The 16,069-nt window shown below is 44.0% G+C and overlaps 1 protein-coding gene across 1 annotated transcript; it reads right to left on the bottom strand.

The window, feature by feature from the left end:
* Positions 1-4,421: 4,421 nt before the first annotated feature.
* On the bottom strand, positions 4,422-7,333 carry LOC123130183 (NAC domain-containing protein 91-like). The gene has a single exon (XM_044550135.1). The coding sequence runs from the start codon at positions 7,268-7,270 to the stop codon at positions 6,044-6,046; it is 1,227 nt and encodes a 408-aa protein (XP_044406070.1). The 5' UTR covers positions 7,271-7,333; the 3' UTR covers positions 4,422-6,043.
* Positions 7,334-16,069: the final 8,736 nt, after the last annotated feature.

Genomic DNA, 16,069 nt, shown 5'->3' with positions numbered 1-16,069 from the left:
TCCCATGTCAGGCCGACGGATTACATACGAGATGTAAGTTCTGACCCTTCTAGTTTTACATTAATCTCACGCGCATAAGTACACTTACTAGCTTCTTCTTGTTGTTGTTGTTGTTGTTGTTGTTGTTGTTGTTGTTGTTGTTGTTGTTTAATCCACTTGATTTCGAGTAGTTAATCATTTTGGTTGTTGTTGTTTTGTAACCCAGTTCCAGTTAATCGTCTTGGTAATTAATGGCCAGAGGAGCAGAGGAGTTAGTGGTGTTTTGGAAAGAATGGGGGATCCAGGCACTGGTGCTGCTAAGCTTCACGCTGCAGGTGATTCTCCTCATCACGGCGGAGATCCGTCCGCTCATAGACTCCGGCATGCTCAGAGCCATCGTTTGGTTGGCGTACCAGCTCGCCGACACGACGGCCATATACGTTTTGGGCCACATGTCTGTGATCGGCAGTCAGAGTTTGCCTGAGCACCAGCTGATGGCGTTTTGGGCGCCGTTCCTGCTGCTTCACCTTGGTGGCCAGGACAACATCACCGCATACTCCATCGAAGACAACCGGCTGTGGATGCGACACCTCCAGATTTTTGCGGTGCAGGTGCTGGCAGCTGGCTATGTCCTCTATGAGTCCTCTCTTGTGCTCCATCAGACTTTGCTCCGTCAGGCTGCCATCCTGATGTTTGTGGTTGGTGTTGTCAAGTACGGGGAGAGAGTATGGGCGCTCAAGCGTGCTAGCAGTAGTAACCTATCGGGCAAGAATTATCAGAGTTTTGGCACTGTGCATATCAGAAATCGCGGTGTCTCTGTGATAATTTCAGGCCACAACTACGGAGTGATGCCGGCTCACCAGCTATTGTGTTTCCCTATGCATTTGTTGAAGGGACCGTTGCCTCTTGTAGCACTTGGAATGACAGTGCTGGAATATGAGTGGAGCTCATTATACCAGATGGCTGAGGTGCAGCTTTCGATCATGTACGACATCTTCTACAGTAAGGCCCCGGTGATCCACACCTGGTATGGGATTTGCATCCGTGTCATGTCGCCATTGGCCACTATCACCGCATTCATGTTGTTGCGTCGATTCAGCGACGAAGATGGTGACAAGTACAACGCAGTAGATGTCGCTGGCACCTATGTTTTGCTGGCTGGCGCCATCATCCTGGAGATCACATCATTGCTGCGAGCCATGTTCTCCAGCTGGGCACAAGCAGCTGTGTTAACAATTCAGCCTTTTCAAAGGTATGGTGGGAATAGTTGCGTTGGATTAGTTAAGAAGACATTTTGCAGCTATCTTCTGTATCTGGTTAGCTTGCCCCGGGCTCTCCTTAGTTATGCAATGTCAAATGCAGGACTGCCATTGCGGTATTGGTCGGGCTCCATGGGGCAGCACAACTTTATCCACCTGTGCACCGATAGCAGGGACAATCGGAGCAGCAAAATCGCAAGGTGGATGGGACGTGAGGACTTGTGGAACATGCTGGTTTACACTCAGTCCATTCCAGTTCCAGAAGATTTCAGCCATCTGCTTGACAGACAACTGCGGCGAAGCGTGAGCATCATCAAAGAGAGCCCAGATCACATCCAAAACTCACGGGGCCAGGCGGCACTGAAGAGGATGGGAATACCGCAAGAGGAACTAGTCAGCTGGAGCGTGGGCATCGAACTGGACGAGAGCATCCTCGTGTGGCACATCGCCACTCATGTCTACCTCAGTTGGCACGATGAGAGATACCCGCCCCGGCCAGCTCTTGCTGACACGATTCAGGTGCTCTCCAACTACATGTTTTTCCTGCTCGCCGCACGCCCACACATGCTGCCCAACAATGCTAGTCGCCAGAGGTATATCGAATTGTGCAATAAGGTGGTAAACTGTCTCAAGTATAGCTCAGCAGAAGATCTGGTCAGTTTAATACGGGAGCGTGGGAAAGCACTTGATACTCCTGAGATTGCTCAGACACTGGAACATGATCCATCTCGGTCTAGCTGTTCGGCTGAGGAGACTAATGGGGCATTGCAAGAGAACTTAACATTTGACAGAGCATCTCAGCTTGGCGAAAAGCTGATAGACATGACGTTAGATACACCTGCTACAAGTGCTGACATGTTGGACCTCATCTCTCAAGTGTGGATGGAGATGCTGTGCTACGTGAGCTACAGGTGCACACCAGATTCCCATGCCAGACAACTCAGCAACGGCGGAGAGATCACGACCGTCGTTGCTATTCTCATGGAATACATGAAATCGGATATCTTTGACTCCAAACGTGTTGGACTCACAGCATCCGATCGTCCATAGGGTATGACAGATGAAGATCTGGAGCTTTGCATCGCACGCAGATGGCACATGCTGATCAGACCAGTGTTTTATTTTCACATCTATGTGCATGTAGTCATGTACTACCTATTTGTTCAAGAGTTTCTTTTTCACAATACATTGTACTACTACTAGCACAATGATCCACACATGTGTGGGCAACATCTTGTATTGGATATGAATTTGTAACGATTTAAATAAATGTCACGTGCCACTTTGTTCCTTTGTGTAAGTAGCAACATCTTGTATTGGATATAGGGAATGGCTATCCTAAGATTCTAAAAATACATATTCGACTTTGTATCAAATAATGAAGCAGTATATCAGAGATCAATTTCTGCAAGGTACATTTCGTAATATGTATATGTAATTATATAAGAAATGACATGCACATTCAGTTTTCCTGTCAACATGAGAGGATAATTATAGCAAGGCAAGTTCAGTAATACTATGATTTTTTTTTAAAAAAAAGAGTGGCACGCACATGTAAAGTTTGTTTGCTTGTAAAGTTCTGGAGGCACCAACTCAGAATAAGATGACTGCAAGAGAAAACCTTCAGCGGAAGGCAGAGTCAGAAACTGTATGTATGCGGAATAGATAAGCTAGGGAAGCGAAAATAAGGGGTTGTGAAATTAAGCTATCTTTAAGCTTTTCCCTAAAAAAATAAGCTATGATTTAAATTTGGAACAGCTTATAGTTATTTTGACCATACGCTGGTACCAAAGTTGTTCCAAACCCTGCCTACTCATCTTTAACTCCTGTGAGTTTCCAGATGTTGTGCAAATGGGTACCTCTGCACCATTATAGGGATGAAAACGGAGCGGAAACGGACGGAACTGAGTGCTATCATATTTGTTTTCATATTTTTTTGCAGAAGCGGAAATGAATACAGAAACCCCGGAAATGAATACGGAAACAGATACTACCAAAAACAGACACGGAGCGAATACAAAGCGGATACGGAAACAGAAATAGACATTGATCGGAACTTAAAAACCCCTTGAATCATAGAGAAATACACACAAAAATAAACAAATTTAATGAGTTGCTAACATGGCTACAAAATAGTATCATTATGTTAGCAACTTAGTGTAGTATTGTAGTAGTATCGGACAATTGCGTATAGGGTCAAGCTGAGTACATGTGTGGTAGTAGAAGTTGGGCCTTAGATCCATTCTACTAATTGTGCCATTGTGTTCTCTTTGGTGGTTGGGCTGCAAAGCAGCTATAGGTCTATAGTAAAAACAGAAATTCCATATTCACGGAAACGGAAAGTTCCATTTCCATGCATGTTCCATCGGAAAACACCGTTCCGTTTTTGTTTCCGTTTCCGCATAAATAATTCCATTTCCGCTTCCGTTTTGCAAATTTCCGTTTTCGTTTTCATATTTCCTCCCCGTTTCCATTTTTCCTCCGGAAAAACAGAAAATTTCCGCTCCATTTTCATCCCTATGCACCAAGCATATGAGAAAATCCAGTGGTTCTGACTATCCTTTGCTTCAGCCCCAAGCGCCGATTCATGACAAAGATCAGAAAGATATGCATTTAGCCAGAGGGTGGTATCCCAGTTCCATCTTGGAATGCAAGAATTAAACAGATTCATGCGAAATCTCCCCAACATGAATTGATCGTCAACCATTTGAAAAGTGTGCACAAATCTAACACAACAACACATACTTGCAAAAACACCAAACGCTGTTTGCCAACCAAACAGAAATAATAACAGAGAAAGGAAATATATGGCAGAAGAAGCATAGTTTATTAGTAATGCAGGCTAGGATATTGTCGGTACATTCTCATCGCTCCTCAATGGTCTCACTGGAAAGATTAAGCAAACAATCAGCTAGAGCTGTTAAAAAAAGCTAATAGAGATATTACAGAAGTTTCTGGCTGTCCAACATAACCAACTTGGGCATCGCTACAGTGGTGCAGCCATTTGGTCTGAAGCTGGTGGGGTTGAGCCCAAGCATGGTACAATTTCAGTCCCTATCTTCCCTTGCGGGCGAGCGGCTGCAGTGTAACAGTTTTAGCAAAACATGAGAAGGCATTTTCAGCATACTAACCTGCGGCGCCTGTCAGAAATTTATAAAACTGAAACTAAGACTATGCTAGATAAATACATTTCAGAATATTTGCATCACTTTGATACCTTTTAGGCTTTTACTACGCAAATTCTGCATCTTACAGAAAACGGAATCAATTGCTTTCAGAAATTAGCTCAAAATTGCCCAATGAAACCTTTAAGATTACCTCTAGAATTTTCAAACCAAATTATGAGAATCCAGAAATATAAGAACTATCATAAACATGAACATTACCCGGATAAAAATGCGGTAAGGTTTGAATATAAACAAATAAGCCAGTCCCACTTTCAACCAAACTGATAATTATTTCACAAATCTAATTTCATGGGGCAAAAAGGATCATGGGACATATCCAAACCGAGTTACCAAAAGAGATTGTTACATCGCTTAAGCTGTTATTCCCAATAGGCTTCTGTAATGCCTAGACCAACATGGGACAGATCAGCAGCAGCAGAGCCTAGCCTTCGTACTCCCTGAAAGAAAGTACATTTCAAAGAAGGATAAAGGAAAGAACATAAAGGAGAAAAGCATGTGAACACACAGTGATACCGTTTTAATCACAGGAAGATTCACTTACCCTAGTAACGTCTCAGTAAATTCCTTGAACAAATTTATATTGGCTCATATCTGCTGCATGAACAATCTGTATTACATACATTACGACTGCTTCCTGAAATACTTAAATGAACAGGTACATTGGGTCTACGGTCACTGGAATATTTTCATGGCAGGCACACACAGGTGTGCTCATATTGTTCTTGTACAGTTGTACACGAGAAAATAGGCTACCTTGTCTGTTGACCAGACATGAACTTTTTGCCCATTACAATAAGCACCTTTGCCTGTTCAAGGAGCAAACAAAACATTGAAAACTATTTTAATAGTTAGAACCAGAACAAGGAAGGACGCCAATTGCTGATCAAAGATCCTACCGGAAGATGCAGGAACTGTAAGAGTGCTCCAGCACAAAGGCCCACCATAAAATTCCACCTAAATGAGATGGAAATAATGTGTGAGTAATATACAGAGAGAAACTATTTCCAAGACCAATAATTTCTGTCTCCAATATTCCATAAACTTATGGTTTGAGAATGATAGAACCAGGAGTCCCGGTCTGAAGCGTTAGGTGTGCTGAAAGAGTTGGCTAGAACAATGTCAAACTGTAACTAGTAAATTTCATTGTTTTCCTTTTCCATGAGTTCAGTACCATTATTTTCTCGCCCAGCTGTTAGAAAAGCATTGCATTCTAATTAAGATCCAAATACGTACTACACTCATTAGTTATCAGACAGCAAAGGATCCCAAGTGCATGAGCCAGCAGTAGGATCAAAGATAGCAGCTAAAGGGTATTAATTACTGCTTACAACACAGGAAATCACAAGCAGGCACATGCTGAATAATAAAACATCTAAATTCAGATTGAACAGACATCTAGATTCAGTTAATGATGACAATACACCTCCCCAATGTATACTAACATACGTAACCAGATCATTATAAGCCATAACTACATCGACCATCAGCCAACGCAACAAGGTCTTGAACCTTGGTACAAGCTACAAAAACATGTATCCTATCCTTGGGGTAAACGGCGATTGCATGTATCTTGTCCATGGGGTAGCGAAAACACAGACAATACGAAGCTGGTCAGCTTCAGAATAGATATGGGGTGGCAAATGGTGATTGCATCATCCACTCGGTTGGAACCGCCGGTGAGCTTTGAGCAGAGTCATACCAGCTGACTGAGGCCGCTTCATCATCCGTGCTCTCGCCTCCTGTCCAAGAATCGCAAATTCCAGCATACGGGGCACACGACAGGAAGCTGAAATTTAGCATTGCTGTCTGGCTCTGCAAGTCAGTTGGCAGTGGTTCGATGATGGGCACCGACAAGTCAAATTGATCAGAATTGTGAAAAAGGGGTGTGACTGAACCACCATGGAGGACGGTGCCGTAGTTGCTCACCATGGAACCGGCATGGTCGGGCATGCAGAAGCTGTAGTTGACCACTGGTTCAGGGACAGGCATCAACAAGTCACCCAGAAAGACTTGATCAGAATTCTCATTGGCCATGGAGAAGCTGCAATTGACATCTGATTCAGGTAAAGGCATCAAGAAGTCACCCAAGACTTGATCAGGCGTGAGGCCGGACATGAGATCATCAAGAAGCTGGTCCACTGAGACGCCATCCGAGCAGTTGTTCAAGTCTGGCTGTGGCTCGACGGCCGGCAGCAGAATTGGTGCAGCAGGAGAAACAAGCAGCTGCCGCTTCACAGTCTTCACCGGAGCTGAGTCGTCTCCGGCCTTCCTCTTCCTCCCCCTCCTGTATGCCGGCGACGTCGGGACGGACGCAGATCGGGGCTTGCGCGGGCTCTGGTAGACCTTGCAAAGAACTGGAACTGTCTCACCTTTCTCTTCATCTCCTTGACGATCATGAGCCACACGGAACTCGACGATGAGCCACACGGCCTCCACGGATCCGTCGGAATGGATGGGCTTGTACCTGAAACTCTGCTTGTACCCGACGACGCGTCCCTCGCCGTCGAGGACGGCCGCCCTCCCCTTCTCGGCGTGCCACGTGCCCTCGCCGCCGCCGACGGCGCGGGACCTGCGCTTGTCGTGCCCGGACAGGGCCTTGGCGGAGCAGAAGAAGTACCAGCACCGCCGCTCGGCCCCGGTCTTGGGCGCCAGCGGGACCGCGGGCAGGAGGCCCGAGACGAGGGCGGCCGGATCTGCGCCGTACGCGTCGGCGGTGTGCAGGAACCTGGCGGCGGCCTCAGGGAGGGGCTCGCCCGCGATCATGGGGCGGAGGTAGAAGGAGATGAGGTCGGCGTCGGACGGGCTGAACCTGCAGCCCATGGGAAGGACGGGGGAGGAGGCCATGGGTCATCGAGATGGCGGCCGGCGGGGAGCTGGCTAGGGTTTGGGGATCTGGGAGTGGGAGGCGCCGGCGGCGGGTTTGGGATGGGTGGATCAAAGACGCGCGCGCTCTCTGCCGCCTTTTGTAGTGCTGGAAATCTTGAATCTTGAATGTTGGGATGGCGCGTATGGAGAAGAGGACGCGGGTTTGGGTTTGGGATAGGAGGGGTGGAACACGCGTTCCGTGGGCTCTTTCCATAAAATAAAACCAGTGATTTTCTTTCATCGGTCCGAACTACACACTGAAGATTTGCAAAGATACTTTCTAAAAAAAAGCACCGCTATGCGTTGGCCGGCGGATTATTTTAAAAGATCCGTCGCCTCACGAGCTGTCGGGATATGATGGATTGAGTGGCCGAGCGTTATCTTCGATCATTGCAATACATGTCATGTTTGTATGAAATTTCTGCAATACAGGTTATATTGCAGAAAATTTTGTAACATAGATCAAGTTACAGATTTTTTGCAACGAGGTCTTGTTATAGTTTTTTTTTTGCAACAAAGGTCTTATTGCAATTTAATTTTTTTGCAATAAAGGTTTTGTTGCAATTAATTTATTTTGCAATAAGGTATCGTTGCAATTTATTTTTGCAACCAAGGTATTGTTATAATTTCTTTTTGCAACAAAGACTTTGCTGCAGAAACGCATTATAGGGAGCAACAAGCAGCGGCCACGTGGGAGACAAAGACACGCGTCGCACGGATGACAGATGGATGCTCGCATGCAATCCACCGAATGAAGCCAAGCATTTTTCAAAAAAAGAAAAAAAAACTGCAAGGATGATGATAACGGGATCTCCTCGTTCAGCGCCCTAAGCACCAGAACAGGTTTGCTGGCGCCCGTGCGCCCTGCTCGTGGGCCGGCCCAAGAAAAAGGCAATCTCTCCCTAGTCGCTTGATCACATTCTTTTTTGTAGGTCGGATCGTGTTTGACCAGTCATGGACCGGTCAACCATTGGATTTTATGAAAATATGAACTTCTTCTAAGAGAATAGCAAGAAAATCAAAAAGTTTTGCAGATTTCAATTTGTTTCACAAACTTCACAAAAGTTCATGAATTTGGAAAAAAGGTCATCAAATTTGAAAAGGTTAATCTATTTTGAAAGAAATAATTGTTTTGAAAAAGGTTCGTCGGTTTTGAAAATGTTCCTAAAATTTGAAAAGAAGTCATCAAATTTTAAAAAAAGTTCGTTGATTTGAAAATAGGTTAATCGAATTTTAAAAAGTTCAAGAATTTTGAAAAAAAGAAAAATAGTAAAGAAAAAGGAAAAAACATTGTAGAAAATAAACAGGAAAAGGAAAGAAAAAATAAACAAAAACTGGTCTAAAAACCAGTGGCTTTCTGTGAACCGGAAACTGCCCAGGGGCCGAAAAAAACAGGGACTTTCCGTGAGCTATCTCTACTCCTAATATAGCAGTTGGTGAATAGTCTTCCGGTTTTTTTTCGCTGGTTTTTTATCGTCTATCCTCCCACCATCCCCTCCCTTCGCTGGTTTTTCTTTGTCCAACGCCCCGCCCACGTTGCGTCACACCTCTAACGCCAAAAAAAACCGCCCGAGTGATGCGTCGTGCCCAGATCTGATCTTCCGCCGCCGCCAGCCTCTCCTTTGCTCGCCCGATCCATCCCCTCGCCCACGCCGGACATCATTGCCGTTGCCGCTGCCGATCCTAATTTTTGCCTCCGCCGCCCTTCAGCGGACCGCGCCGCATTGCCATTTTGGAGGCGTCGCCGATCACGCACTGGAACCGACGGCGCCGCCGATCACGCACTCGAACCGACGGCGTCGCGTTCCCGTTTTGGAGGCGCCGCCGATTCCCTTCTGGACACTGCCGGGTAGGTATTACAACGGTTGCGCTTACAGTACATACTTTCAACAGATCCGCTAATTCATTCTGTCTTACATCCATTGTTTCAAATACATTGAACGCACTGGAACTGTCCGACTTTTGCTCCTAGACACCCAGACGGGATGCATGATCTGCATGGCATCTGCATGGCATTGATTTATTTCTTCAGTATCTAGACAGCGGAAGAGTTTTACTTGGATAATCAATTTATACTTTGCATGGGAACTCAAATCAAACAAAGCAATCCAGTTTTACTTGGTTTCATTCATCATTAAAGTATACTCCTATCAATTTGGAACCATTCAGTAATCACCAATCAAGTTTAATCTACCATATATGCATAGGTATGAATAACAGGATTAGAGAATTATACTCAACAGTAAAAAAGCATGTACACACAACTGCGTAGAGCGTACCTGAGATGCTCTCGACCGCTCCAATTGATGTGCAGTGGAGGCTGGTGGGGCGTTCTCGACTCATCCGTAACAGAGCCTAACACCGCAGGGAGAAGAGAACACCCCACCAGCAACATCTACCCAGCTTTCTTGTGTGCCAAAAAACTGTGTAACATAAAACTGGGTAAAGAGCCTGCAAATTGCTCGAGCTCTCTGAACAGTTTGTGACAAATGGGTGTCATTGTCATAAAACTCATCTATCATAAACTGTACCTTCAAATGTCTCACTGCTCCCTGAAAGTACATTGACCATCTTCAAATGGGTCACACTGCTCCCTGAAAGTACATTTGAATGCATTTATCTTACACATCATCTCAGCAGCATTAACTAATTTTGTCAAAAAACACCCCCTCGCAGTAGATCATCTCACCATTTAAAGTACTGAAACGCATTTAAACTGAAACGCATTTAAAGTAGCATGCATGCACATGACTGATTATGCAAGCACCACATACAATAGATAAGAGTGACTGATTATAATTGTTTTCCTTCTGATTTTGCTCTTTTTGAAGATTTAATCCGTAGATGCCGGTTAGGACACAAACCATTATGATGCATCAAGTTTTGGATTGAGAAATCTGTGCAATGTTTGTCAAAATAAAATGTTTGGCTATATTGTTCTTTTTTAAATAGAATAGAATGAACAAATGCATAGAGAACCAATCACTTTATATATGCAAATACATAGAGAACAATGTCTTCTACATGAGTACTGTCCTCACACTGTCACCGTCAGCTCTACAATTGTTGCAATTTATCTCAAAGGAACATAACGTGCTCTAGGAAGCTATTGTTTTGCCTGTATAAAGTATCAATTGATATTGGAAGTGGCATATTTGATATTCTGACCTATGATCAGTAAAGTAGACGAGCAGATAATTTTTTTTTGCCATGGAACAATCAACTACTCAAATTATGATACTGGATGTAGGTATATGTTTTATTGGCATAATGGAAACCTTTTTTTTGCAACAATTTGGATCGCAAACCAGAATCTAATTGAAATATCTGCATATCAGGAAGAAAACAAGAATAAACTTGGCATATAGCATTTCATAGATTTAGTACACAAGCTATCGTTCAGATTACAAAATCTGTGCTTACAGGTACGTATGGGGAATCCACAAAGCAAAGCAGCAGAAAATATTACATCGACGGATGTACCTCCAGGTGAGTTGGGTCGAGCAGGTGGAAAATCTTGCTATATATGTCAAGCTAGATCCCAATTGTGATTTCATGTCATGGAGTGGTTGCAGATGAGTTGGTTGGGACATATGATGTTGAGAACTACCCAAATACCCCAATTATGCCAGTTGGGTCCACACCGCAACCTGTTGTTCCGCATAATGAGATGGATGGGACAATATTTGATGATAATAACCCTATTATTCAAGGTATGAGACGGTGCGGAGAGAGTACCTATAAATTTAGTGTCTGAATTTGATTAACTGTATCTCGGTTACTTGTATGAACCAACTTCAGATCGGGATATAACAAGTCAGACCGCACAGCCGGTTGTTCCCCAACACACTAATGGTGATATCACATATGTTCAGCCGCCTTCCGATATGGTATCAGGTGAGAATTAAACATAAAGAATAATCGAAGCGTTTCGGTTAGCAGTAAACTAAACTATCGGTTATTTTTTCATCAAGTAGACAAACCGGCTAGCTCATACATATTGAATAAGGCTTCGTTTGTGACTCTTAGTTGTATCTCAAATGAGTCTGCCACAACCGCAGCACAAAGTGTAAATGGTATTACCTGATTCTACTTTATTTGTGAACCTTATCATGCTTTATGTTTTTATCTTGCATATGTACATAAATCATGTTGCTCTTCTGTTGCGACAGAGACTCCTGAGTTGTCTCGTATAGATGGAAGAAGACAAGTATACATTAATGCATCTGCTCATGTTTTACCGGCATCCGACTCAACATCCGAGAAGATGACTACACGATCTAGCAGCTATGTCCACAATCAAACTAAGAAAGTTATCTACTCTGATGAAAAAAAGGAGCAGATAAAGGCCAAGAGGCGAGCTGCTTATCGGAAGAAAAAAGATGAGGAAGCAGAGAAACTACATCATGAAGGTCAATCTTCCGTTTCAATGTCTGGTATGTTTCTTTAATTATTAAATACTATTAGTAACCATTAATACAATGTGCATTCCTAGATTCACTTCTCTCACATCTTGATGTTTCACTCAGTATTTGACAAGAGGGACCTAATAAACAATCGGAGACGGGCATCATATCGTAAGAGCAAATCGGACGCTGACGAAAACAAGGAGCCATTTATGGCTTCGGTTCGTGGTGGACATCGAAAGAAAAATGAGAATGCCGCTGACAATCATCTCCATGAACATCTCCCTGCCATTGACTTAGCAGGTACGATTATGCTATATTACAGCAGTATGACACCTTCAATGAAACAAGATGTATCTAATATGTCCGGTTGAGCGTTCCGAATCAGAGGTATCTCCAAGTTATAGTTTTTCCTGTAGCACTGCTATACATATCTTCAGTTGTGTGTATTATGAAAACATTTGCTGAAGTGGTTGCAGATAAGACAAGACAGAGGAATCCCTTGATGGTGATAACTACCAATGGATGATAAGTATGATAGATGGAACAACCCCACAACCGGTTGTACCCAAACAAACTGATCTTGATATCACATATGTTCATGGGCCTTCCCATTTGATATCGGGTGAGTATTAAACATAATTAAGACTCGATGCTGTACGGTTAGCAGTAAACTGACACACTATGTCCACTACCGGTTATTTATGCATGAACCAGACAACCCGGCAACCTCATTAGGGGGTAATGACGCTGCGTTTGTGCCTCTCAGTTGTCTCACACGCGATTCTGGAGCCGACATATCACAGAGTAGTAATGGTGATTACCGGTTTCGTATTTAGTTGTACAGTGCTTAAAGAGGTTTTCTTGCAGATGTTCATGACCCATATTGTATTTGTGTTGTTCCAGAGGCTCTACATGTGAATCCTATAGATGGCAGAAGACACGCGTTAATGTGTGCAAATGCTCAAGCTTTACCGGTACCCGATGCAACATCCGAGCAGATGGCGTCAGGATCTGTTGTTAATGTGTGCAAACTAACTAAGAAAGGTTTCATGTCTGACGAAAAAAGGGAACAGATAAATGCCAAACGGCGAGCTGCTTACCACAAGAAAAAAGAAGAGGAAGCACAAAAACTCTTGCATGAATATCAACCGGACCTTACAATGTCTGGTAAGATTGTTTGATTTATAATCAATCCAATGAATAATTAGATTCAATATGCTTTCCTGCATTTACTAGATGACAAGAGGGAGCGGATAAACGCGCGGAGACGGGCATCGTATCATAAGGGCAAACTGGATGCTGACGAAAACAAGGAGCCTTTAAAAGCTCTGATGTGAGGTGGTTATCGAAAGAAAAATGTAGAAGCCGCCAACAAGCATCTCCATGATAATATGTCTGCCCTTGACATATCAGGTATGATTAATCTATAGTTCAGCACTACGGCTAATGGAGATACTCGTTTTGTTGCCAACTATATGATTGTTATCGGAATATAAATGAGTACATCACCTAAGATCATCATGCAGGTACCCAAAGTGTTCCACGGATCGCTCTAGGTGATATAACTAATGGGGAACAAACATCGTCGATAAACCTTGACGATGGAAATATTATTATAAAGTCAACAACTAGAGCTGCGGATAATCACCAAGATGAAAATCTTCCCGCCCTTATGATATCAGGTTATGATGCTTTATTTTTCAGATGCATTTTATAGTACTCCCTCCGTCCCAGTTCGCAAGGCAAAGTTTTCAAATATCTTGGCCCAAGGTGAATTTCCATTGGCTCTGATTTTCCACGTAAAAACGTTAACCATCGGCGCTGCAATTAATTTGGAAAGTGAAAAGAACTTTATTTTCTAGTCTTTAATTGATTTGGTGCGATATTTTCCTCTGCCCCGCGCGCTGTTTCCGCCTCGCGCGCTCCTTCCTCCTTCGGCGCGATATTTTCCCCTTAAATTTTGCTAGCGCGCCCAGATTTCTTTCCTAAACCAGAGATTTGATTCCGCGCGCAAGGATTTCGTTCCAAACTCAAACGAAAGCAGCGCCCAGATTTCTTTATATAGCCATGGACTTACGTAGACGAACAGCCCAGTCTAGCGCCAATCTCATCTCCTCTCCTCCTCGATTTCATGGCGTCGGACGGGGGAGACGAGGGACATCGTCGTCCGCCGCCTCTTGGCCTCCGAGGCCTGACTCGCGCTGCCTTCCTTCCTCGTTCCCGTGATGGCGGCGGCCTTCCTCCACTTCGTACTTGTCATGGCGGCGGCCTTCCTCCACTCGGTCTTGCAAGTCGAGGACCACTGCCGTCGTTCTCCATTGGAACGGCTGCCTCTACACCGGTGTCCAGCCCCAGCGTCGGAGGGAGACGCCGCGTCGGTCTGTCGCGCCCACCTCGATCTCCTTCTCCAAATCAGGCAGGCTCGTCGAACTGGGCCACCTCGCCGGGCGGGAGCGGCAATGCAAGCGCCGCCGGAAGGACGTCCTCCTACGTCGGCTTGAACATCATGAACGGCTCCATCTGCGTCGGACCAAATTCGTCCGTATTCTGCACGAGAGGTACGTAGTCCTTCTTGCCTGATCAGGATATGCTGTCTCGTTCGACGATTGCATCAGGAAACTGCCTGCGAGTCGCTGCTGCAGGATGTTTGCCTCCGCTGATCTCCTTCCTTGTAGCTGTTTACTGTTTTGCTGTTGTTTTAGTTCTTTCTATGTTGTTTCGTTCTGAACTATCTTTCAGTTTGGGGAGTCAGGATCTATGAGCCGTGTAATGTACGTACGTAGATCTTAGCTCTCCATCGATTGTGTGAAGTGAAGAATAAAAGGCCTTCGTCAGCCACAACATGAGAGACGCTATGTTTCATTAGGAATAATTTGTTCTGTGACCGTATTTTTTTTCTTGTTTGGCCGTACATAAGATCAGCTATATGGATTCTGAATTGCTTGTTTTTGCTATGTAGACCGTACCAGTGAGTTTGCTGCATCTACTAACGGCAGAGAAGGCGGCTGGCGTGGCGCTGGATATAATCCAAATTTTGAGAACGCTGACGAGTATCCTCCACGGCCGGAACATGTAGAAGCACCTTCTGCAAAAGAGATTGATTTGAGTAGATTTTTCATCTCCAACTCAACCATGATTTGTTTTCAGTTTTGTTTAGTAGCAGCATATTTGGTTTGTGCTTATGATTTGTTTTCATGTGTGTAGATGCTTTGGCTAATAAGAATAACAGAGAACAGTACACTGTCGAAGACAAGCGTAATATTTACGCTATGCTGCTTGCTCGAAATGGAGAGCGTGGAAGGTTAAAGAATGGGGTTTTGGATTCTGTTGTACGTGATGCAAATTGTTCTCGGAGGTGCGTGAGTAGGATTTGGAATGAAACGAAGATAGGAGGTGGCGTTAACTCTATCAAGAACAATTTGAAGTTAAAAACGGGAAGGAAGAAAATGAGTTTGGATATTGAGGCATTAGAAGCCATTCCACCTGGTGAGAGGACCACAATTCGACAAGTTGCTGCTGGACTTAACATGTCCAAAAGCACAGTTCACCGTAGGTATGAAAAAAAGCATTAGTTCTTACATTTCGATGATGACCGAAATCATGATCAACTTTTCTTGTTTCTGTCTAGGTTGAAGGAGAAGGTAATGAGACGAGTTTCAAATGAACTGAAACCTTCATTAACTGAAGCCAACAAGAAGGCACGTGTGGCGTATTGCCTTGAGAATTTGGAGCCAAGTTCATTGGAGGACAATCCCACTTTTAAAGCTAGTTTTAACAAGGTTCATTTGGATGAGAAGATCTTCTACCGCACAAGGAAGACACAGAAAATGTACTTGAGTCATAGAGAGGAAGCACCAAAAAGAGAATGCAAACATAAAAACCACATCCAGCAGATCATGTTCTTGTCGGCTATGGCAAGGCCAAGGTATGATTCTCAAGGAAATTGTGTGTTTGATGGAAAAATAGGTGTGTGGGCATTTGTTGATTGGGTGCAAGCTCAAAAGAAGAGTGCTAACAGGTAAACTATCATGATGTTTTTTTAAGCATGATCTACATCAAGTGTGAAATTCGTTTGCTAAAGTAACATATTTTTTCTTTCAATGTAGAGGGAGAGGAGAATGGGAGCTCAAGCCTTCATCTTCGGTGGACAGGAACAAAAGTAGGGAGTACATTGTGCAGTATGTACTGCCTGCTATAAAGGAAAAATGGCCTGAGAGTGATAGATGGAACACTGTGTACATTCAGCAAGACAATGCAAGAACTCATGTTTTAGCAAATGATCCCATTTTTGCAATGGAAGCGGCAAAGGGAGGTTGGGATATCAGAATTGTAAATCAACCAACAAATTCACCTGACTGTAACATACTTG

Source organism: Triticum aestivum, chromosome 6A (genome assembly GCF_018294505.1).
Source record: "Triticum aestivum cultivar Chinese Spring chromosome 6A, IWGSC CS RefSeq v2.1, whole genome shotgun sequence".
NCBI lineage: Eukaryota > Viridiplantae > Streptophyta > Magnoliopsida > Poales > Poaceae > Triticum > Triticum aestivum.
This window is presented reverse-complemented; position numbering and strand designations above follow the sequence as displayed.